We start from the raw sequence: 23,663 nt of genomic DNA on the forward strand, positions 1-23,663 counted from the left end.
CACCCGAGGGATGCTCACACCTGAGGGATGCTCACACCCAAAGGATGCTCACACCCAAAGGATGCTCACACCCGAGGGATGGTCACACCCAAAGGATGCTCACACCCAAAGGATGCTCACACCTGAGGGATGCTCACACCTGAGAGATGCTCATACCCGAGGGATCGTCACACCCGAGGGATGCTCATACCTGAGGGATACTCACACCTGAGGGATGCTCACACCTGAGAGATGCTCACACCTGAGGGATGCTCACACCTGAGGGATGCTCACACCCGAGGGATGCTCATACCTGAGGGATACTCACACCTGAAGGATGCTCACACCTGAGGGATGCTCACACCCGAGGGATGCTCACACCCGAGGTGTGCTCATACCTGAAGGATGCTATCTGCAGCTCTGCCTGCAGCCCTGCCCACTGCAGTGGATTCTGCACAGGGATATGAAGCTGGGCTTCCCGGGACTCCCTCCGGCCCCGCAAAATGCCCCGGGCTATGGCAGCTCTCACAGCTCCGTCTCTCCGGGGCCGGTCCCACCGCATGGAAGGGCTCGGGGGCTCTCAGGAGCCGCAGCCTCCCCGCACCGGGGCTGTCGGGGGAGATGCTCCAGCCCACCCCGCTGCCCTGCCGGGGACCCGGGGCTCCTCCGCGCAGCACCACCGACCCCGCGCCCCCGCTGCCCCGGAGCCCGGGGCTCGCTTACCGTGTCGGTGTCGGTGCCGGTTCGGTTCAGCCGCGGTCCCGGCCGGCCCCACCTGTTGCTGCGGCCGCTCCCCGGGCCGGGCGGTCCCGCCGCGGCGGCACCGGGAGGTGCGGGGATGGGGATGGGGATGGGGATGGGATGGGATGGGAGCGGTGCGGGGATGGGGAGGGAGGCGGGGATGGGGATGGGGACGGGAGGAGCAGCGTGGTGGGACAGCCAGGGGCTGCGGGAGAGTGGCAGCGCCGAGCCCAGTGCGCACAAATTGAGCGCTGCTAATGAGATTCCCGCAGGTTTGGGAGGCTGCGGTCCGGGCTGCCCGTCTAGAACCTTCATCAGCTGCTGTGAGGCGCAATCGTCCCTCCCCAGCCGGGGCCCGGCCTGGAGGTGATGGGAAACCGGGAGCAGACTTCAGCCCAGGAGCGATGGAAGAAGGTGCCTTGCAGCAGTTCAGAGCACAGCTCTCATTTCAGCTCTGAACGGGGCCAGTCCTCTCGAGCACATCAGCTCTAAACGGGTTCTCTTCTCCCGGGCTGCTGCAAGCCGTTCCTGCCCATGGCAGGGGGCTTGAAATGAAACCATCACTGAAATCCCGTCCAACCCAAACCCTTCTGTGATTCAGCCATCGCTGCGGGCAAAGTGGGTTTGTACAGGATTGGGGTGGGAATTGGGCTTATCCTGGGGGTGTGCTCCAAGCATGGCCCCCAGGAGCAGCCCCTGGTTAAACAGCTGTCAGACACCAGCAGCCTGCAGTGTTTAATAATGGTTTATTGAGCTGGGTTGAACACATGGCCAGACTGAGCCCCTCCCCTTGCCAAAGCCACGTGCAGCACTGGTGAAACTGCAGTTGTGCCATGGTGGGCACCAGTGTGGGATGAGCAGCCTTGGCTGGCCAGGTCTGATCCACTGGGAGGAGGTGGGGAACCAAAATCCCTTCCTGAGCAGTCCCAGGCACAACACACCATCATGGGGCTCCTCTGGATGACAAAAAGTGTGTCCACAGTGCCTTGTTCTCCCCAGGGTAGGCAGCAGAAACGTGAGTGAAAGACCCCTTAAAGCAGGGATGTCTGGGATCGACACACAGATGTCCCCTCTCCTGTCCCCACCTGCCCAAGGAGCCACAGAGCAGGGGTCACCTGTGTCCCAGCAAGCTGCCACCTCCCACCCATGTGCACAAGGGTGGGGACAGGCAGGTGACGTTCAGCTCAGGGGGAGGAGGGAGGTTTAGCTACAAGCTCAGCATACACAAGCAGGATCACACACAGTTTGGGGCATGGCAGGGCTGTGAATCCATAGGTATACAAGCCAAGAGCTGCTCACACCTTCAGGAGGGCTGGCTCACAGCTCAGGACCATGTTGTTGGGTCTGAGGCAATCAGAGATGCGGGTGCAGCCACCACAGGAGGGACCCCAGGCCTTGCCCAGAGCAATCCTTTGGGATCTGTGGCAGTGGCTCAGAGCAGGAGCAGGAGCAGGGATGGATATTCTGGAGGAGGGGCAGCTGGGGCTGGTGAGCCCCCTGTGCCCACCCTAAGCCAAGAGCAGGCTGGAGTGGACAGAACGACCATCTCACAGGGAAACCCCATGGCTCTGTGTGCCCCAAGCTCTGGGCTAGTGCTCTGGGCTGATGTGGAAGCACCAAGACACGAGCTGGGGCTGAACTTGGTGGCTCAGGTGGCAGGGAGGGGACACTTTTCCTCCCAGAGACCTGCGGCATACATACATTCACAGAGGCACCCAGAGCACCTCAGCTCCAGCAGCTCCCGTGTTCCCAGAGCTGCAGGTCCCAGCCAGAGCCTGGTGTGTGCCCAAGGAGGCCTCAGTAGTAGGCACCAAGGAGGGTTGAGACCTTGTGCAGGAGCTCCTTGTGGTTGGCGTGCAGGGGGATCCTCTTGTCCAGCACCTGCCAGCGGATGCACAGCTCGGGGTCACAGCCCTGGAGGAACTGCAGGGGGACAGATGTCACACAGGGGTGTGGGGCACAGACATCTTTCATGAAAAATCCTTTCCTTAGGACTTTTCCTCCTGAGAAGCTGAGAGGCCTCAGAAACAAAATGTAAACAATGATTATCTGCTGCTGTGGAATGCAACAGGTGCATCTGTGATTGGTCTCATGTGGTTGTTTCTAATTAATGGCCAGTCACAGTCAGCTGGCTCAGACAGAGAGTCTGAGCCACAAGCCTTTGTTATCATTCTTTCCTTTTCTATTCTTAGCTAGCCTTCTGATGAAAGAGTATTAATTCAGAGAGATTCTATGTTCTGATTCAATTGAAAAAACTGAAAAATTGGAAAAAATTCACCTTTCAATTGACTCAGACCCTGGAAAAATTTCATCTTTCAATTGACTCAGACCCTGGAAAAATTTCACTTTTCTTGGGTACTTATCCTGGTTTTGCCTCACCTGATCCTCCAGAGAGCCCAATCTTTGCTCCGCTACCCTCGTCCTCTTTTTTTAGTATAGTTTTAATGTAATATATATCATAAAATAATAAATCAAGCCTTCTGAAACATGGAGTCAGATCCTCATCTCTTCCCTCATCCTCAGACCCCTGTGAACACGGTCACACATGTGCTGCCAGCCACACTCAACAGCACCTCCCATCCCCAACCCTGCCTGTTTTTGGGGCACACATTTTGGTGCCACCCCACATTCATCCCCTGCTCTCCCCCACTGCATGCAGCAGAGCCCTGTGGGGCTGTGGCTGTGCACATGTGGCTGCTGTGCCCAGGGAGCCCCGGGGGTGGCAGCCCCTCACCGAGTTCAGCCGCTTCATCTCCAGGTCGTGCTGGGTGTCAAAGTGCACGCTGATGGCCACCGTCTCCACCCAGGCATTATCTGTGTTCCGGGGGTCGTCCAGGTACCCCTTGTGCACCTGTGTGTGGGGATGGCACCTGAGCAGAGCCCTCAGCACCTCCCTGAGGGCACCCTGGGCTGGGTGGGGCAGTGCCCAGCAGGTCTGCCCTGCTGGAGACCAGAGTCCCACTCCCAGTGGCATGGGGAGCCACTGCTGCAGGCACAGACTGGTGTGGGCAGCCCTCCCCTGGGGTCTCTGTGCTGCTCCCTGACCCCCAGACACGAATTATGGCACATCCTCACCTCCCCTGCCGCTTCCTTTCTGGTGGGAGCAGTGGCCAAGAGGTGATGCACCCTGCCTCTCTACACTGTGCCACCCACATGGCCCATGATGCCCACATGTCCCCGTGCCATGCTGATGTCCCCATGATACCTGTGTGCCACCCAGGGTGACGCCCACATGTCCCCGTGCCACGGTGATGTCCCCATGTCACCTGTGTGCCACCCAGGGTGATGTCCCCATGTCACCTGTGTGCCATCCAGGGTGATGCCCACATGTCCCCGTGCCATGGTGATGTCCCCATGACACCTGTGTGCCATCCATAGTGATGCCCACATGTCTGAGCCCTCCTGTGACCCCTGTGTGTCCCCACCTCAGTGCCTTGTTTCAGCAGGTTCTGGAACTGGGGCCAGAACTCCCTGCGCAGGATCCACTTGAGCTTCAGTGGCAGCGTCTCCCCTGGCTCCAGGGAGCCCTGTGCCAAAGCAGATGTCAGCACTGGGGCTGCCACCAGCACAGTGCAGCCTCCCTCCCTGCCACCAGCCTGGCCATCAGGCCTGCCAGCACTGCAGGAGATGCCACAAGGGCTGCTGGTGCCTCCCACCCTCCCTCTGCTGCTCAGAGCCCTCAGCTCTGCCCCAGTGTATGTCTGAGTTTGCCTGATCCAGGGTGTGCCAAAGGATGCTCTGCCAACGGCTTAACAGGCTCACATGAAGGATGAAGCCATGGAGAGGAGGAGGGAGAGGCAGGGGGTCAGGGTGAGTGGGGGAATGTCAGGAGAGCACTGCTCCCCCAGCAGCCTGGCATGTAGGTATGTCACAGACATCTTCTATGGAAAATCCTTTCCTTGGGATTTCTCCTCCTGAGAAGCTGGGAGGCCTCAGGAACAAAATGTAAACAATGATTATCTGCTGCTGTGGAATGCAACAGGTGCATCTGTGATTGGTCTCATGTGGTTGTTTCTAATTAATGGCCAATCACAGTCAGCTGGCTCGAACAGAGTCCAAGCCACAAGCCTTTGTTATCATTCTTTCTTTTTCTATGCTTAGCTAGCCTTCTGATGAAATCCTTTCTTCTATTCTTTTAGTATAGTTTTAATATAATATATATCATAAAATAATAAATCAAGCCTTCTGAAACATGGAGTCAGATCCTCATCTCTTCCCTCATCCTAAGACCCCTGTGAACACCATCACACAGGGGCTCTGCAGGAGGGGCAGAGGCACCTCCTGAACCAGGCTGTGACACACACCTGTGATTCCCCCTTTTCTGTGGGTCCCTTCCCCTTCCCCTTCCCCTTCCCCGTTTTGTCCCAGTTCTCACCCCAGGCAGTGCCCACACATCTGACAGGGGGTATTGGGCCACCAGCACTTCCAGCATCTTCTTCAGGCTCTTCCTTATGATGGACCCATCCAGGTTCCTCCTCCAGCTGTGGGAGAGGCCCCTGTCACGCTGCAGCTGTGGCTCCCCTCTGCCCAGCAGTGTTGGGGTTTGGCCAGGTCTCTGGGGTGACCCCATGGCCCCTTTTCCACCCCACATCCCCACCCCACACTCACCGGGTCACCACGGGGTGCAGGGCATGGTTGGGCCCGAAGCAGTGCAGCCTCCCACGGCCTCTCAGCCCCGTCCTGCCCATGGGGTTCCTGCAGGGTGACAGTGAGGGCTCCCTCTGGGCACCCCAGAACCCTTCCCTACCCCTGCATCCCACATTTTGGGGCTGTTTTTGGGGGTCAGCCCATGCAGTTATCCCTGCCCCGTAGGACAGTGGGGATGGGATGGATGTGCCCAGGCAGCTCTGGCCTCTCTGTGTGCCCGTGCTTGTCCTGCCAGGTGGCTGCCATGGGGGTGGCACTCACAGTGACAGTGACACTCAGTGACAGTGACACAGTGGCATTCACAGTAGCAGTGACACTCACAGTGGCACTCACACTGACAGTGGCACTCACAGTGGCTCTCACAGGGGCAGTGGCACTCACAGTGGCAGTGACAGGGACACTCACAGTGGCACAGTGACAGTGGCACTCACAGTGGCAGCCCGTCCTGCACGGTGTACAGCCCGTGGAAGCTCTGCCGGTCGATCAGCCCGTCCATGGTGTTGTAGTTGATCTTGAGCAGAGACTCCAAGGAGCTGCAGGGTGGGAGGCAGCCGGGCTGGGAGGGCTGGCTGTGCCACCAGGGCAGGGAGGAGGGCTGGGGACCCTGGGGGGACACTCACAGGCTGAAGGGGTCCTGCACTGCCATGTCCTTGTGCTCAGCCGAGTAGGCAGGGGGGTCGTAGAGCGGGAAATCCACCTGCACGACACATGGCTGGGTCAGCCCCCAGGTTGTCAGTCCCCCTGGGACCCCAGGGACACCTCAGGGCCCAGTCTCTCCCTCTGCCCAGCCCGTGGGATGCTCCCCAGGTGATGCTCCAGGCTCTGCTGGGGGCTGAGCTCAGAGTCCTGGCTGGAGGGCTCACACCCCCGTGGAAGCCAGTACTCGATCCTGTCCCTGCCCCTGAGCCAGCCGTGCTTCAGGAAATGCTCAGGTGGGTGCTTGTATGCCCTGTGTCCCACCAAGCATCCCCAGGCATTCCTGGCACTGCAGGCCCTAGCAGGGATGGATCCCAGCTCTTTTCTCTGGGGTCACTCAAGCAGCGACTCCGGGAAGCCAAGGGTCCCTCCCAGGGCTGGGAAGAACAACAGCTCCCAAATGGGATGATGGGCTCCTCTTCCCACCACTGTCAGGATGTGCCTCAAACCTTCCCCTGCCAGCCCCAGTGCCCCTGTTCACAGCTCCTACCTCCCAGGGCACCTTCTCGTCGGGCACAGGGAAGCGGAGAATGTGGGACCCCGGGTACAGGAGGTTCCGGGCCAGCACGTGGCACGGGGGCTGCCTCTCCTCGGGCCTCCCCTCCAGGGCAAGCTCCTTGGTGCCCAGGGCTGTGGAGGAGCCTGTGGGGCAGACACAGACAGCAGGGTCCCACAAAGCAGGGCCCCACGTCCAGCACTGTGGGCTGGGGCCCTGCTGAGTCTCTCCATGGGGATGTTGGTGTCCCCTGGCTTCTCTTCTGCCATTAAACCCCAGGGGAGGGTGGGGATGGACTCAGGAAAGGCTGGATGAGCTCATGGAGACACCAAACCTCCCAGGAGCAAAGGAACCTGTGTCTCCCTGCTTGTCAGAGGGGTGTGAGGGCTGCCCAGCCTGGCGCTGCTGGGGAGGAGCGGGCTGTGCTTACCCACGGGCGGCACATCCTCTGCCGGGCTGAAGCCATTGCCCCGCAGCGCCTGCATCATCCACCGCAGGGCCTGGGCGCTCTGGTGCACCTGCAGGGCACAGCACAGGGTCACCCCCTGCCCCACTGTCCCCTGAGTGCCACGGGAGCCTGCCCTGGCACCGCCACCCTTGGCACCGACCGCCGCACCCTGTGATCCTGGCTGTGCCCTAGTGTTTGTTGCAGACATCTTTCATGAAAAATCCTTTCATTAGGATTTTCCCTCCTGAGAAGCTGAGAGGCCTCAGGAACAAAATGTAAACATTGATTATCTGCTGCTGTGGAATGCAACAGGTGCATCTGTGATTGGTCTCACGTGGTTGTTTCTAATAATTGGCCCATCACAGTCAGCTGGCTCAGACAGAGCATCCAAGCCACAAGCTTTTATTATCATTCCATTCCTTTTCTATTCTTAGCTAGCCTTCTGATGAAATCCTTTCTTTTATTCTTTTAGTACAGTTTTAATATAATATATATCATAAAATAATAAATCAAGCCTTCTGAAACATGGAGTCAGATCCTCGTCTCTTCCCTCATCCTCGGACACCTGTGAACACTGTCACATCAGAGGGTATTGATTCAGAGAGATTCTATGTTCTGATTCAATTGACTCAGACCCTGGAAAAATTTCACCTTTCAATTGACTCAGACCCTGGAAAAATTTCTTCTTTCTTGCTCTGCTTTTGCCTCACCTGGTCCTCCAGAGAGCCCAATCTTTGCTCCACTACCCCCGTCCTCTTCACCCTGTCCAAGTCCAGCAGCTCTGCCAGCACATCAACCCTGGAGAGAGAGTGCAGGCTGGAACACCCTCAGCAGCCACCCCTGCCCTGATCCCAGCTCTTCCATGCCCAGGACACCGAAGGACAGAAGGAATCTCCTTCCCAGGGGGCAGCCATACCTCTGTGCAATGTCCCGGATCATCTGCTCCGTGTTCTGCTTCTCCTGGCACTGCTGGTGCTGCAGGTAGCTCTCCTTCAGGTACATCTCCCACGAGAGCAGGGCAGCTTCTTCATTCTTCTCCAGCTTCTCCTCTGCCCAGGGAAGAGCACGGCAGCGCTGTCACACCCCTGGCCATCCATCCCAAACCGCAGGAGCGCAGCCCCTGTGCCCAGCCCTGTGCCTCGGTGTGCGGTGCCATGCCCTGGGGAGGGGGCAGAGGGCAGGAGGGGGTGCTGGTGCTCACTGAGCTTGTGCTGGGTGGCAGGCTGGCGGAGCAGGCCCCGGCGCAGCAGCAGCTGCAGGTGGCTGAGCAGGATGAGGGGCGGCGGCGCGGGCGGGCGGCCGTGGTACTCCTGGATCAGGTCGTGCCGCTGGAACTTCCAGATCTGGTCTGTGTGCTCCTGCACCTGCTGGAAGGTGTAGCTGGGGCACAGCCCAGGTGTCAGCCGTGCCGGGCGGATCAGGGGGCACAGCGTGGCTGGATGGTGTCCCAGCTCTACCCAGCTCCCTCATCAGCCCCGAGCTGCAGCTACTCCTACCACATCTATGATCCCTGAATGGGATCCCATCACTTCCACCACACCTAGAGCCCCCCAGACTCACTTGAACATGGCAATGAGGAGGTTGAGGAGGAGGATGTTGGTGAAGAGCAGGTACAGGCACAGCAGGATGACTGTCAGCCACTCTGGGAAGATGGGTGTGTTGTTGTCCCCGTTTGTCTCCGGGCACTTGGGCTTATAAGGGTCGGTCCCGTTGGGGCTGCACTGGTCGATGTTGAAGTTGACCCCTGTGGGAGAGCACAGTGTGATTCTGTGGTGGCCAAACCTTGAGTGTATTTTGGAGCACATTCTGCTCCCAGACAGCAGCCAGCATCCAGGCAGCTTAGCACCAGGCAGGGACTAAACCTCCATCTGTGCCATCCCAGGTGCTCTGCTCACTGCCAGCTCTGTGGCACTTCCATGGGTCAGCATGGCATGAGTTTGGTACATCAGCTCCGCCACAGCCACCCTGCTCATGGTTATCACAGCCACCCTGCTTGTGCCATGGTTATCACAGCCACCCTGCTCATGGCATGGCTGCCACAGCCACCCTGCTCATGGCATGGTTATCACAGCCATCCTGCTTGTGCCATGGTTATCACAGCCACCCTGCTTAGGCCGTGGCTGCCACAGCCAGTGTCCTGTACCATCAATGTAGGAGGGAATCTGCCCGAAGATGGTCAGGTAGGAATGGTAGACCACGCCACGGAACAGCCACTCCACACGTTCCTCGTTGTGGATCAGGATAGCCTGCTTGGCCACCCCAAAGGACACCACCCACACTGCCAGCAGGAAGAGGAAGAAGAAGACATCCTTCATCTGCAAAGACACAGGGGGAGGATGGCTGTGTCCTGGAGCAAGCCCCTCTCCAGGATGGCATGACAGGGGTGGCACATCCAGCTGCTGCAGCAGGAGGGTCCAGCCTCACCCCCCAGGACAGGGGGGAGCTCTCACCATGCGCTTCACAATGATGATCTTGGGCCCCAGCGTCCTGCTGACTGTGAAAATGTGCATCAGGCGCAGGCAGAAAATGATGAACGCCAGGGACAGTATGATGCGCCCAGGGTATAACGTTGATGGGATCAGCCTGGGCACAGAGGAGAGGAAAGGAAACACCTCAGTGCCACCATAGAACCATATAGAATCATTTAGGTTGGAATTATTGAGAGCGAAGTTAGGCCCTGGCACAGAGAAGCTGTGGCTGTCCCATCCCTGGAAGTGTCTAAGGCCAGGTTGGACAGGGCTTGGAGCAACCTGGAAAGTGGGAGGTGTCCCTGCCCATGGGTGGGCTTTAATGCTCCTTCCAACCCAAACCACTCTGAGATTCCATAATTCTGTGAAAATACTGTTGAGCTCTGCAGCTCACCTGCAAGTCAGCCCTGCAATAAAGACCAGGATAGCACAGATATCCAGCTTGTTCCAGAAGTCCTTGATGTACAGGGAAGCCATTTTCACAATCCCGAGTCCATCTGGATCATACAAGAGCTGTTGGGAAGAGAAAAGGGGCTGGGTGCAAGATGCTCATGTGTCTCATGGATGGAAGGGAGCACACACAGATCATCTGGCCATCAATGGATACTCTCACTGTCCCAAAGGCAACCTGAGCCTATGTGGTTTGCTCTAGGGCCATGGGAGGAGCATGGGGACATCTGGGAAGGAGCATGGGGACACCAGGGACATTGGGGCTCTTCAGGCTGGAGGAGAAAGGCACTGAGATGCTGAAGCAAAAGCTGGAAAATCTCAAACGTCAAGCAAAACCTGGAAATCCTACTGGGAATTCACCCAAAGGAAGAGCTCCTCCATCTCCTGACATTCCCAAAACAGACACCAGACACCTCCTGGGAAAAGCCCACCAGCCCTACAGCATTTTCTCCTGCAAATCCACAGCAGCCAAGGAGAATCCCTGGCCTCAGAGATGAGGAATCTGCTGGTTCCACGTGCCAGGACCTCTCGGAACAGGGGGTGACACAAGAAGCAGCATGGGAACACGAGCTGTGTGGTGGCACCTCCTGGAGCACCCAGAGGGCTGTGTGCCCTCCTGTGCCACCTGCCAGCCTGCCCACACCTGGCGGGTCTCCTCGCACACCAGGGAGAAGAGCCAGAAGTAGATGAGGTATTCCCGCCAGGAGGGCGCGGGCTGGAAGTCCACCATCAGCACGTAGGCGAAGAGCAGCAGGAAGGTGAAGTAGGACAGGGTGTTCATGAGGAAGATGACGATGGGCGCTGTGAAGAAGGCTCGGAGGCGCGCCAGGCAGCCCATGGGGGGCTGCAGCCTCTTCTCCCTGCTGCAGGAGGGATGGATGTGGGTTCAGGAGATGCCACAGCAGCTCCCCCAGCCCAGCCAGCCACAGGGGGAGGCTGGAGGAAGCCCTGCCTCAGTGCAATGTCACAGACATGTCTTATGAAAAACCCTTTCCTTAGGATTTTTTTCTCCTGAGAAGCTGAGAGGCCTCAGGAACAAAATGTAAACAATGATTATCTGCTGCTGTGGAATGCAACAGGTGCATCTTTGATTGGTCTCATGTGGTTGTTTCTAATTAATGGCCAATCAATTGGTCCATGTTGGTTGTTTCTAATTAACGGCCAATCAATTGGTCCACGTTGGTCGTTTCTAATTAATGGCCAATCAATTGGTCCACGTTGGTCGTTTCTAATTAATGGCCAGTCAAAGATGCACCTGTTGCATTCCACAGCAGCAGATAATCATTGTTTACAGTTTGTTCCTGAGGCCTCTCAGCTTCTCAGGAGGAAAAATCCTAAGGAAAGGATTTTTCTTAAAACATGTCTGTGACAATGCAAGAGTGTCCCAGCTGTCAGAATACCTGAAGGTGATGAGCTTGGTGTAGAGCAAGGGGAAGAACAGCATGCAGGTGATCACCCTCCAAAGGCCATTGTCCACTGAGAGCTTCCCCCACCAGACCTTGGTTAGAAAAGCCTGTGAAGAGGAGAAAGAAGAGTTCTGGCTACAGAGGCTGAAGGGCAGAGTGACACAGCCACCCACAAGGAACTCTTGGGCACATTCCCTCCAGGGACCACTGCTGGGAGCCCACCTGAACACCCCCATGGGACACAAAATTCATGTTCTTGGCCTCCAAGGCCAGCTGCAGACAGGTTGTCTTCCCCCAGGCCTCAGAGACACGGGTGAGAAGCTTCTGGGCTCTCTCCTCGTCCTTGCGGTAGCAGTCTGTGAACACACCTGGAAGGGCCAGCACCAGCAGGAGGAGGCTGAGCTCTGGGGCCCACAGAGCCACCCTTCTGAGCTGGATCAGGACATGGCACCACACACTGATACTCCTACCAGCGTATGGGCATGGCCTGTGGACCATAATCCCCAACTGTGGGGATGGGACCCTCATTTCTCACCCCCCAGACATCTCCTGGGTAAAGCTCAGCTGCCCTGGAATGCAGGAGCAGCTCTGGCGGGGACAGGAGCAGCCCTGGGGTGCTGGTGCCCTCCTGCTCACCAATTGCTTTGTGCTCGTACTCCTCGGCCAGGGCCAGCATGTCATCGGTGGTGTCCGTGTCCTCCTCCTCCTTGGCCAGCTCCTTCAGGATTTTGCTGCAGGCCAGTGCAGCTGCCATGCAGTCCTGGCTCTGGCACAGAAGAGGATATGGAAAGCATGGGCACTCTGTCTGTCACGTCCCAGAAGCCTTGACAAGATCTGCCCAGCTGCCACAGGAAGGAGGGAGGGTGGCCCAAGCAGATTGGTGCTCAGGAAGGACAGCTTGCCATGACAAGGGCTGAGCCAAGCTCAGGATGGACAGCTTGCCATGGTGCTCAGGAAGGACAGCTTGCCACAACAAGGGCTGAGCCAAGCTCAGGATGGACAGCTTGCCACGGTGCTCAGGGTGGACACCTTGCCGTGACTAGGGCTGAGCCAAGCTCACCTGTGGATAACCCACTGCCTGGGGAATACGGGAGCAGCCCTGCCCTTGGCTGATGGGACAGGGTGGCTCCTTGGCATGCTCACTGTGCCACCAGTTACACTGCCCCTTGTCCTGGAATGCTGTTTATGAGTGGAAGCCTTCTCCACCCCAGCTGCCTGAGGGCTCTCTCAGCCTGACTTAGCCCACATCTGGCCCAGCACATCCCCTCTGCCTGTTTTGGCCAGGAAGGGAGGGATCTGGCCTCATGGTGTGGCTGGGGATGGATATAAAGTGCCCTCAAACTGGGTCCTTTTTGGCTGGGATCAAGATCAGGACAGTGAGGTTTGGCTCAACGTGAGCCCCTCAGCTCTGGGCTGTGGTACCTTGTTGGGGAAGCTGAAACAGGAAAGCCTTATAAATATGATTGTCTGGCAAAAGATTTTGAGAATATGGAAACTATAAGTGAGATTGAAACGAAAGCAAGCTTTGAGATCCCTTAGTTACAGAACAACAGGAAGACAATGGTGTGGCTGGCTGAAGGTAATCCCCTTTTGATGGAACAATTCCCTCTGCTTGCAGACAGCTCCAAGGGTCAGAGCAGACCCTGCCAGCTTGGCAGAAGGGGCCCAAAGAGGAGTTTTTAGGGTTTAAAATGCAACACAGTCTGGTAATGTAATGGTTCTGACAGGCTGTATGGAAATGCTATAGGATTTGTATATTGTACTAGATTGGTTAGTGAGAATCAGAATATTCAGCACAGAAGATTTATGGTATTGTAAAGGGAACTTTGCTCCCTTACCCTTTTACTCTCTTATCCCCTCACCCTCTCTCCCCCTCTCTTCTCTCAGGCCTGCTCTGAGCTGTGGCTGGCAGCTCCCAGCAGGGCCCTTTGCAATGAACCCCAAATCCCAGCAGGGCCCTGCACCCAGGCCCTTTGCAATGAACCCCAAGTTCCACGACCTGGCTTCAGAGATCTCTCATCTCCATCCATCCCGACCATCCCACCCCCCTGGCTCCTACAGTACCTGTGCCCAGATGATCTCTGCCAGCTCCCTGCGGTTCTGCACCACGGCCCAGATGAGCAGGTCGCGCACAGGGTCCATGGTGAAGGTGACTCGGCCAGGAGAGCGCTTGTAGAGGGACCTCAGGCTGGAGCCCTGCACCTGCAAGGTGTGCCATGCTCAAACGCCTGCTGCTGCCTCCAGCACCCATGCAAAGGGCTTTGCCCGCCTCCCAGGACTGGATTAATCCTGGGATTTTCACTTTTTCTAGCGGGATCAGGTGGAGTGGTGCATCCACCGTGCACCCACCCCACCAGCATCACGCATCCACACAGTGCTACAGCTGTAGGAAGCTGCACCCTTTAGACGACTAAAAGGCACTTTTAGGAGCATTTTTGAGCAGACAGCAGGACAGAGACCCGGAGGCGGTGTCCCTCCCTCCCCAGCGGTAACCCGAGATGCGTACGTTCAGCTTGATGTGCGGCACGGGGATGGAGAGCCGGGGCCGCTCCGCCTGCTTGGGCTTGGGGTACAGGGGCTGCGTGGAGCATCCCAGCAGCTCCCGCAGCACCTGCGAGACGTGGTGCATCTGCAGCCTCGGCACCTTGGAGCCGGCCGTGTGCTCCCTCTCCTCCAGCAGCACCTTCTGCAGCTTGCTGTGGAACAGGCAGGATGGCGCCAGGTTGTCGTAGAGGTAAACCAGCGTGTCCCAGGTGACAAAATCCTTGAGGCGCACTCCCTGCTCCAGGAACAGCTTCACAAAGTCGGGTTTGTTGGAGATCAGGGCGGCTGCCATCACGGGGTGGAGATCTGAGGGCTGGCAGGGCAGAGGCAGAGGTGAGGGGCTCCCTGGTCTCAGAGCTCCTACTGTGCTCCTCACTCGGGGGGGAAATTTCATCCCTGAGCACAGGAGGAGTCTTTGGATGTGAAAGAGCACAAGGCATGCACTAAAACTTGTGGGATGTTCCCAGGGCGTTAGAAGAGGGCACTCCTCTGCGGCAGTGGAGACCTCTGCCCCCTTGGCTGCTGGGCAGAGGGATGGATAGGGTAGAGACCACCTATCCCAAGTTCAGGAATATCACAGAATCACAGCACAGTTTGGGTTGGAAGCTCATCTCATTCCAATCCCCTGCCAGGGGCAGGGACACCTTGCAGGTGTCCAGATTGCCAGCTTGACCTTCAACATTTGGGGCATTTATCCTCAAATGTTTCACTTCTGGGTTCCCAGCTCCCACCAGCCCTTCCCAGCCTCATCAAAGGTATCTGAGCTGGGGGAATCCAAACTGTTGACTGCGATAGGAAAATCCCTTCCAAGTTCCACAGCCCCATCAGGAAGGACAGACAGCCCTGCTCAGCCTTGGCTTCTCAACAGCAGGGATGGCAGAGCTGGCCCCTGCCCCACTCATAAGGTATGAGCAGGGAAGAATTTAGACACAAACCACAGGGCAGAGCTGTCAAGAGGTATTTTGAGTTCTAGGTGAGTGTTTAAAAACACTGGTTTTGAGCAAAATACCAATTGCCTTTGTGTGTGCTTAGCTCTGCTCTGGGTGTTTGAGAGCATTTTTGAAGAACAGCCCCAGTTAATGCACTGGGAGTTCAGGGTCCAGGAGAAACCCCTTGAAAACTCTCCCTGGGCACAGCCAAGGTGAGAAGTGCCCGCCGAGCTGTAAGCCTGACCAGACAAGCAGCACAGGCATGGCCCTACCTTCCAGTCGTGGTCATCTGTGAAGATCTCACTCCGGGCAATGTCCACCCTGTTCCAGGCCACGGCCAGCTTCAGCTGGTGGTCCCAGTTCTCCCGACCAAAGTGGTCCTGGTTTCGGGATGCTGCATGCAAAGTGCACGGGGAGCATCACCCAGGGAGAAGATACCACCTGGGAGCTTCCTTGGGTGTGTGGCCCTTTGGATAATCATCTCTCCCCAGGAACAAGGTTTGGGGACTTCTTTGGTGACCCCATGAGTCAAGCAGAGGTAGGAGGTGACTTGACCCCTGTCCTGTTCACCTTGCCCCATCCTTCCAGGGAGGCCCCCAGCCCTCACCTTTGAAGAGGGCCTGGAGGATGGCCACATCCACGTCCTGCTGGCCATATTTGCCCTCTCTGAAGATGGTCAGGAGCTGCCGGCTCCGCACGATGTCTTGAATCTACAGGAGAGCCATGGGCAAAGCACTGAGCAGCAGCATCTCCTTCCTGCTGCTCCCCACTGTGCTGGGCAATTCCTCACTGCCCTCCATCTCCTGCAGAACCCCTGGGCTGTGTCCTCCACCGTGGGCTGGTCACAAACACTCCCTCTGTGCCCAAAGGGAGCCTGAGCCCTTGGGGTGCCCACCAGGACAATGATGAGAGTGCCTGGGGGCAGATGAGGCTTAAACTCCCCACTGGGACCCTTGCTGCTCTTTGGTCTCCCAAAGGCTGCAGGGGACTCACCTTCTTGGTCCACTCCACCAGTTTGCTCTCAGTGAAGAGCTCGTAGGTGTCCTGGAAGAGGACGCTGAGTTTGCTCTGGATCAGGGCGATGGTGATCTTGGCCACGGGCAGGTTGGCCACCTGCGCGATGACATCGGCCACGCGCCCCGACCCTTCCACGATCACACAGGGGGTCCCGTGGGTGATGGCATTGTAGATGGTCTGCAGCAGAGCAGGGAGCTTGGTCAGGATCCCAGCCAGACACTTGCAGGCCCTCTCTGAGCCTGGCACCCTCTGCTGCTGCCAGCACTCCTGTCCGTGTGGCACCAACGGGAGCAGCACCCCGGGAAGGGGCTGTTCCTCCTCTGAACCCCTGCCTCAGCTTGCCACAAGCACTTCCTTACATCAAGAGTCCCAGGCCCTCCTTCCAGCACCACACACACGATGGGGATCTTGATGGCAACACCTGCAGGGAAGCAAACCCAGGGTGACCTTCCCATAGGGCTGATCCCCGCATAGGGTCTCCTCTGAGTGGTGGAGTGCAGAAGGCAAGGTGTGAGCAGTGTCCCTGACACGTCAGGCTTCAGGGGAGGGGAGGAAAACCATGCCCAGTGTTTGTCTGGCAGGTCAGACACATGGTGGGATTTTTTGGGGGTGTTCTGTGCAAGGAGTTGGACTTGAGGATCCTTATGGGTCTCTTCTGGCTCAGGGGGTTCTGGGGTTCTGTGAGCACATGAGTGCATGTGCCATGGCAGGAGATCATCTGCACAGTGAGAAGGTGACGTCTGGAAGCTCCATTGGGACCTGGCCCTGTGGGAGAAATTACTTTCCCTGAACAACTCAGCATCACAAGGTTTGGGGACTCCTTTAGTGATCCCATAAGTCTGGTAGAGTAAGGTTCTTTGATCTGTGTCACGGAGGAACCAGGTTCCACATTTATCATGGCAATCCTCTCAGACACTGCCTGGATCCTCTGGGGAAGCCACAGCCCCTTGCTGGAGCCCAGGAAGGACACCATTCCAGGGGCATGGCCCATCCCTGCCTCAGGCCAGGCTGTGTGTTGCCATTACCTCCTTTCACCTTGGTCTGCTCAGAGATGAACTTCTCCAGCCTGGTCCTCAGGGGGATTTCCACACCGTACCTCCCGTGGGTCCCGTCATCCACCAGGATGAAGTGGGAGTGGTTGCTGTCCAGGCAGGACAGGCTGCCTTGGTTCTCCTCATCCAGCACGTACTCAGCAGGAAAGCCCCCCTGTAAGGAGCAGGAGGAGACACTCTGGGAGAAGCCTGGCAGAGGAGCAGCAGATAGCCAAGGTGACCAGCACGTGGGGACAGGAATGGGTCAGCACTTGGGGACAGTCTGGCCAAACTGTCCCTGTGCCCCCACAGCGCTCATGTCAGCCTTGCCCCATGCTCCACTGTCCCTCACACCCACAAGAGTCCACCCAGGAGAAGCACAGAACCACTGGGCAGGGTGGAGGGGCTTCTCAGCAAATTCCAGCCTGGTGCCATCCCTGGAAGAGTTCAAGGCCAGGCTGGATGGCTCTTGGAGCAACCTGGTCTAATCAAAGATTCCCTGCCCATGGCAGGGGGTGGAACAAGCTGAGCCATAAGGTTCCTTCCAACCCAAGCCATTCTGGAGTTCTGTGAGCATCACTTGTGCCCAGCTGTGTTTCCCTGGGCTGCCTGGCTCACCATGGGGCAGACGAGGCTCTCGCGGTTGTACACGGTCCCCCAGGTGGCAATGCCAATGGTGACAATGTCGCCCTCCTTGTGGCTGCAGCTCAGCATGAAGTCTCGCACTGCCTCTCCCACCTGTTTCATCACACCAGCGTGGGACCCCCCTGTGATGATCCAGGCTCCTGGGAGGGGGCACAGAGGGCCATGGGAAGGGAGAGGCTCTGCCCACAGCCGTCTCCCAGCCTCCCCCGTGTGGCTGTGGGTCCCTGGGGTGCTCATTCCCCAAGAGATGTCCCTTCCCTGCCCTGGTGGCACAGGCAATGCCTTCTTCAGCACCTTTTGAGCCTCTCTTGTGACTGAGCAGGAGCAGCCCATCCCTGGTGATCGTGGTCCAGGTAGGACCTACAGAGCTCCCAAAGCAGCTCAGCACCACCAGAGCAGCCCAGCTCACTGAGCCTGGCATGGCCAGGTGCAACCACAGGGAGACCCTTGTCAGAGACACGTTTTATGAAAAATCCTTTCCTTAGGATTTTTCCTCCTGAGAAGCCTGGAGGCCTCAGGACCAGAATGTAAACAATGGTTATCTGCTGCTGTGGAATGCAACAGGTGCATCTGTGATTGGTCTCATTTGGCTGTTTCTAATTAATGGCCAATCACAGTCCAGCTGTCTTGGACTCTCTGAGACTCACAAGCTTTTGTTATCTTTCAATTCTCTTTCCTTTCCTTTCAAGCCTTCTGATAAAATCCTTTATTTTATTCTTTTAGTATAGTTTTAACATAATATATATGTAATAAAATAATAAATAAGCTTTCTGAAACATGGAGTCAGATTCTCATCTCTTCCCTCTTCCCAGGACCCCTGTGAACACCACCACAGACCCTCTGCATCCAGATGACATTTAAAAGTCCCTTTCAACCCCAACTATTCTATGACTCTGCAATGTCATTATTCTGTGGTGTCTTACCTGTCGTCTGGGCCACCTTGACCAGCCCTTGCCGGAAGATGTTCTTCAGCCTTGGCTTCATGACGAAGTTTTTGGCTCCCCCAGTGACTGAGATGAGCAGGTTGGGGGGGTCCAGGCCCCAGTGCTGTGTCATGAGGTGGTAGATGACCCTTGGGGGGGTGTCCGAGGAGACACGCACGTACTGCAGGAAAAGGGACCACGCACATTTGTTATTTTGGATATAAACCACGGGGTCAGGGTAACAGGACACCTCCTCCAGCACAATTCCTCCTGTCCCACCCCAGAGGCTTCCCAACACCATTCCACAGCAGAGTTCTGCTGCTGCTGGTCCAGGTCTATGTCCATGACCCTATTCCTGTTCACTTTCCTGGGAACAAACATTCCCCAGACAAATCTGAGGGCAAGGACAGGGAACAGCCACTCCTTGAATCATGAGTCTTGTGGTTTCAGAAAGGGTTTAAGGCTGAGAGGAGGGGTCCTGTCCCAACCCCTCCACTGCCTGAGTCACTGTTGCTTTTGGGGCAATTCCACCCTTTCCCAATGTCCTCTCATCAAGGAGGGAAATGCTCCTGTGCCATCTCCCATGTCATCGCACAGGTGGCCAACCTGCCCATGGCCAAGATAACCATCGCCCTGATCCACAGGAAACTCTGTGTCCTCTCCCACGACACCTATGAGCTCTTCACTGACCCAAGCACTGACTCCCCACACACCCACGGGAGGACAAGCAGATCACCTTCCCTGTCTTCTGCCCCAGCCCTGTGAAGCGGATATCGCCGAAGGCATCCGTTGGCATCTCCTGGATGTGCCTGCTGGGGTCCCACTCCTTCCCCAGGAAGATGGGAGGCTTGGCAGCATCGTCAAGGTGCTGCTCCCTGAGATAGCCACACTCACAAACGATCCTCCTGAAAAACACACCGAGAGCTCCATGGAGAAACCCCAACCTCAGCCTGGGCAGGAGGTGCTGTTCTCCTGAGGAGCATCACGGACCCCACATCTCCCACCCAGCTGCTCCCCCTGCTCAGAACTTGTGCAGAAACAAGGACAATGTTTGGGGGGGGGAAATTAAGTGAAAAAAGCCAAATATTTCCACCGGTAGAGATTTAGGATGGAAATATTTAGGGTGGAAATGACTGCCTGCAAAAGCATTGGAAATGTTTTTCTTTGGGACACAGAATCTCAGCCATGTGGTGACTCACCACATGCTGAACAACCAGTTAGAAAGAGGGTTGTGAATCCCTGTGACAGAAAGTTGGGATTTCTGGTGCTGTAGCTTTGTTATCAACCCTCACTTCTGCTCTCCTGCAGGGGAGGGAAGGATGGAGTGCCTCACTTACCCAGAATCTGACATCTGGGAGCTTTCCACAAAATAGGTGCATTCCTTCTTTCGGATGTTTTCAGGAATCCAGGAGATGAGATTTTCCTGGTGGAGCAAGAAAAGCAGCTACGGGTCAGGGTTTCTGGAAAGGGCCAGAAGTTATTCCAGGAGTCAGACACCATGGAGATGGGAGTACGTCTGGGCGCTTCTTGGGGTGTGAAGGATGAAAGCTCCATCACTGTCTGCAAGGACAAAGCCAGCTGCACTCGAAGGAGAAGGGATATGAGTGCTGGCCATGTGCCTCAGATGTCTGGGGGTTTTCTGTCTGTCCCTAAAACCAACCTGATCAGTTATTAATGCTCCTGTTAGTGAGCCACTCATTAATGCTGTTTCACGCATGTGCCCAGCCATCCCCTCTTCCAGCACCCCCTGAACTTGCCTTTTCATTGCTGCCAGCAGGGAAATGAGCCTTCCTCCTGCTCCTGGAGACACTGCTGCTGCTCTGCTGCAGGTTGGGGACCACCTCGAAGTCGCTCATCTTGCTGGGGTGCGTGGCAGGCTCATCTCCCCTCTCGGGGCACACCTTGTTCAGCTCGGAGGGCAGCACCCTGGCGCAGCGCCCGCGCGCTGACATGGCTCCTGTGTCCGGGGCTTCTCAGCCTCCCTTCTCCTGATCCTAGGCTGGGAGCTCCTCAGCATCCCCATCCTGAGGGCAGTGGAGGAGAATCAGAGAGTCCCAGAATGGTTTGGATTGGGAAGGGCCTTAAATTTCATCTCCTTCCACACTCCTGCCAAGGGCAGAGACACCTGCCCCTCTAGCAGGTTTCTCCAAGCCAGACATCTTTTATGAAAAATCCTTTCCTTAGGATTTTTCCTCCTGAGAAGCTGAGAGACCTCAGGGACAAAACATAAATAATGGTTATCTGCTGCTGTGGAATGCAACAGGTGCATCTGTGATTGGTCTCATGAGGTTGTTTGTAATTAATGGCCAATCACAGCCCAGCTGGCTTGGACTCTCTGTCCAAGACAGAAGCTTTGTTATCATTCTTTCTTTGCTATTCTTAGCTTAGCCAGCCTTCTGATGAAATCCTTTCTTGTATTCTTTTAGTATAGTATTAATGTAATATATAATAAAATAATAAATCAGCCTTCTGAAACATGGAGTCAGGTCCTCATCTCTTCCCTGTGCACACCGTCACACCCTCCAACCTGGCCTTCAAAAACAAAAGGATGCCCATGAGCTAAGAGCACTGAGGTGCCCCATCCATCATTGCCAGGGGGAGGGTGGCCCACCTGCCATCCCCTCAGCACAATCCTGACACAGGGTGTCCCCACGTCTGTGGTGACCACAGCACAATTCCCTGGGGGAGCCCCTCAATATCCCCAAAGCGCCCCAGCACTGCCAGCCTGTGGCTCTCCTCACCTGCTCTCCACTGCAGGCAGCTGGGATATTTCTGGCAGCAGGGAGAGCAGAAACTAGGTCTCTTGTGTGAGCAGTCTAAGCACGGCCCTGCATGGAAAATCTGGGAATATGGACATGCAGGCTGCAGGGACTGGGTGCTGGAGTCCTGTGTGCCCTGCAAAGGTGTCCTGAGAGCCCCAAGATGCACATGGGCTTGCTGCAGAACTCCTATGCCCCCCTGAACACCCACAGCCCCTTTGCTGAGATGGGAGAGCTGCTGGGGCAAAGGTGGAAATGCTCCTGGGGTCTCTGGAGCCTAAGGGAGGTGATGTCCTCTCAGGAGAGCTGGGATTAGGTAATGGAGGAAGCACCAGGCTCAGGTGATGCTCTGCTCAAGCTGTGGGGTCTGTGTTTAAGGAGGATTTTTTTCTGCTTTCTTCAAGCCAAATCCTTCATTTCACCCAAGGGTGGGGAGTCCTTGTGGGAACAAGGATGCTGATGCTAAATCATGGAGTAGCAATGAAAAGCTCTTTTATCAGCCTCCCTCCTGGGATCTCCCACAGCCCCACTGACCTTGGGAGGCAGATTTTGGCAGGCTGGGTTTCTGCATCAGCACAACCCCCAGCAGATCTGATTTTTGGAGAAAGAGCAGTTGACATAAGGTCAAATGTACTCCTAATTCTTGTCCGTGGCCCCACAAGGCAGACAGGCTCGTGGGGGCTTGGGGCATGGCCACAAACAGCTCATAAACCCATGCAGGAAGGGCTCCAGCACCTGGAATAGCTGTCTGTCCTCCAGTACCTGGAATTCCTGTCCTTAGGGGCTTGGGGACAAGGACAGGCACACACTGCCTGCCTCCCAGCTTGAGGGGGTCAGGTTGGCCCTCAGCACACGGGGTGGTCACAGTACCCAGCAGGAGGGAGCGCAAGGGGGAAAACTGCCCCGATCCTGTCCCCCTGAAAACTGCCCCTGATTCTGCCACCCTGAAAACTGCCCATCCCAAAAACTGCCCCTGATCCTGCCCCCCCTGGAAACTGCCCGTGATCCTAAACCCCTTGAAAACTGCCCGTGATGCTTCCCATCCCAAAAACTGCCCCTCCTCCTGCCCCCCATAAAACTGCCCTTGTTCCTGCACCCCTGAAAACTGCTCCTGATCCTAAACCCCCTGAAAACTGTTCCTGATTCTGCCCACCCTGAAAACTGCCCCTGATCCTGCTCCCCTGAAAACCGCCCCTGATCCTGGCCCCCTAAAAACTGCCCCTGATCCTAAACCCCCTAAAAACTGCCCATGATGCTTCCCACCTCGAAAACTGCCTCTGATCCTGCTCCCCTTGAAAACTGCCTCTGATCCTGCTCCCCTGAAAACTGCCCCTGTTCCTAAACTCCCTGAAAACTGCCCCTGATGCTAAAGCCCCTGAAAACTGTCCCTGAAAACTGCCCCTACGCCTATGAAAACTGCTGGTAATCCTGCCAACCCCAAAAAGCGCCTGTGATCCTAAACCCCCTGAAAACTGCCTGTGATGCTTCCTACCCTGAAAACTGCCCCTGATCCTAAACCCCCTGAAAACTGCCCCTGCTCCTGCCCCCCCTGAAAATTGCCCGTGATCCTAAAGCCCCTGAAAACTGCCCGTGATCCTGCCCTCCCTGAAAACCTCCCCTGCTCCTAAACCCCATGCAAACTGCTCCTGCTTCTGCCCCCCCCTGCAAATTGTCCATGATCCTGCCCCTCCTGAAAACTGCCCCTGATCCTAAACCCCCTGAAAACTGCCCCTCTGCTCCTGCTCCCCCTGAAAACTTCCCTTGATCCTGCCCCCCTGCAAACTGCCCATGCTCCTAAACCCCCTGAAAACTGCCTCTGCTCCTGCCCTCCCTGAAAACCGCCCCTGATCCTAAACCCCCTGAAAACTGCCCCTGCCCTCCTGAAAACTGCCCGCGATCCTGCCCGCCGTGAAAACTGCCCGTGATCCTGCACCCCTGCAAACTGCCCCTGTTCCTAAACCCTCTGGATACTGCCTGTCATCCTAAACCCCCTGAAAAATGCCCATGATCCTGCCAACCTAGAAAACTGTCTGTGACCCTGAACCCCCTGAAATCTGCTCCTGCTCCTAAACCCCCTGAAAACGACCCGTGATGATCCTGCACCCCTGCAAACTGCCCCTGTTCCTAAACCCCTGCGAGCTGCCCCAGTTGCTGCCCCTCCCGGCACACCCTGCCGCGCCGCCCGTACCTTTCGTGCCGCATCCCCGGGCCGCATCCCCGGCTCTCCGCCCCGTTCCCCCACAGCCATTCAGCCCCGTGTCCCTCCGCTCCGCCGGGTCATTCTGTCATTCTGTCACCAGAGGCAGCGGTGATGAGCGGGGAGCGGGGCAGAGCTGCCCGCAGAGAGGAGGAGGCGGCAGCCGCTGGCAGCTTCCCAGCAAATCAGGCTGCAGGAGCGATCCGAGCCGCGGAGCTGCAGAGCCCAGGCGGGCCCGAGCTTGCTGGAGAGGCTGAGTCACCCTGGCAGTGCCCGCAGTGAGCCCC

At 56.7% G+C, this 23,663-nt stretch overlaps 1 protein-coding gene and 1 non-coding gene across 2 annotated transcripts; both read right to left on the minus strand.

Annotated features, from left to right (window-relative positions):
• Positions 1–1,523: 1,523 nt before the first annotated feature.
• Positions 1,524–23,442, minus strand: TRPM2 (transient receptor potential cation channel subfamily M member 2). The gene is made up of 33 exons (XM_058811914.1): positions 23,368–23,442; positions 20,178–20,444; positions 19,758–19,843; positions 19,157–19,325; positions 18,421–18,601; positions 17,471–17,637; positions 16,847–17,027; positions 16,181–16,242; positions 15,798–15,998; positions 15,412–15,514; positions 15,077–15,198; positions 13,838–14,188; positions 13,396–13,533; positions 11,968–12,097; positions 11,554–11,699; positions 11,326–11,438; positions 10,569–10,788; positions 9,870–9,988; positions 9,458–9,590; positions 9,151–9,322; positions 8,568–8,751; positions 8,209–8,387; positions 7,924–8,056; positions 7,718–7,805; positions 6,990–7,077; positions 6,554–6,705; positions 5,988–6,064; positions 5,799–5,900; positions 5,329–5,415; positions 5,096–5,201; positions 4,146–4,247; positions 3,455–3,571; positions 1,524–2,643 (listed from the first exon to the last, which is right to left on the minus strand). The coding sequence occupies exons 2-33, from the start codon at positions 20,370–20,372 to the stop codon at positions 2,518–2,520; spliced, it is 4,530 nt and encodes a 1,509-aa protein (XP_058667897.1). The 5' UTR covers positions 20,373–20,444; positions 23,368–23,442; the 3' UTR covers positions 1,524–2,517.
• Positions 4,204–4,288, minus strand: LOC131562808 (Z6 small nucleolar RNA). Its single transcript, XR_009275213.1, has one exon. It is a non-coding gene; the product is annotated as a Z6 small nucleolar RNA (small nucleolar RNA).
• Positions 23,443–23,663: the final 221 nt, after the last annotated feature.

The sequence above is a fragment of the Ammospiza caudacuta genome, chromosome 11 (genome assembly GCF_027887145.1).
Source record: "Ammospiza caudacuta isolate bAmmCau1 chromosome 11, bAmmCau1.pri, whole genome shotgun sequence".
Classification (NCBI taxonomy): Eukaryota; Metazoa; Chordata; class Aves; order Passeriformes; family Passerellidae; genus Ammospiza; species Ammospiza caudacuta.

Excerpts from the sequence above, each read along its gene's own strand:
- TRPM2 (XM_058811914.1), bottom strand. The coding sequence starts at position 20,372 with ATGTCAGCGCGCGGGCGCTGCGCCAGGGTGCTGCCCTCCGAGCTGAAC. Across the intron at positions 9,989-10,568 it reads TGTGCGAGGAGACCCGCCAG|CTCTTGTATGATCCAGATGG; the intron begins GTGTGGGCAGGC and ends TCTTCCCAACAG. Across the intron at positions 8,388-8,567 it reads CTCCTCATTGCCATGTTCAA|CTACACCTTCCAGCAGGTGC; the intron begins GTGAGTCTGGGG and ends GCTGTGCCCCAG.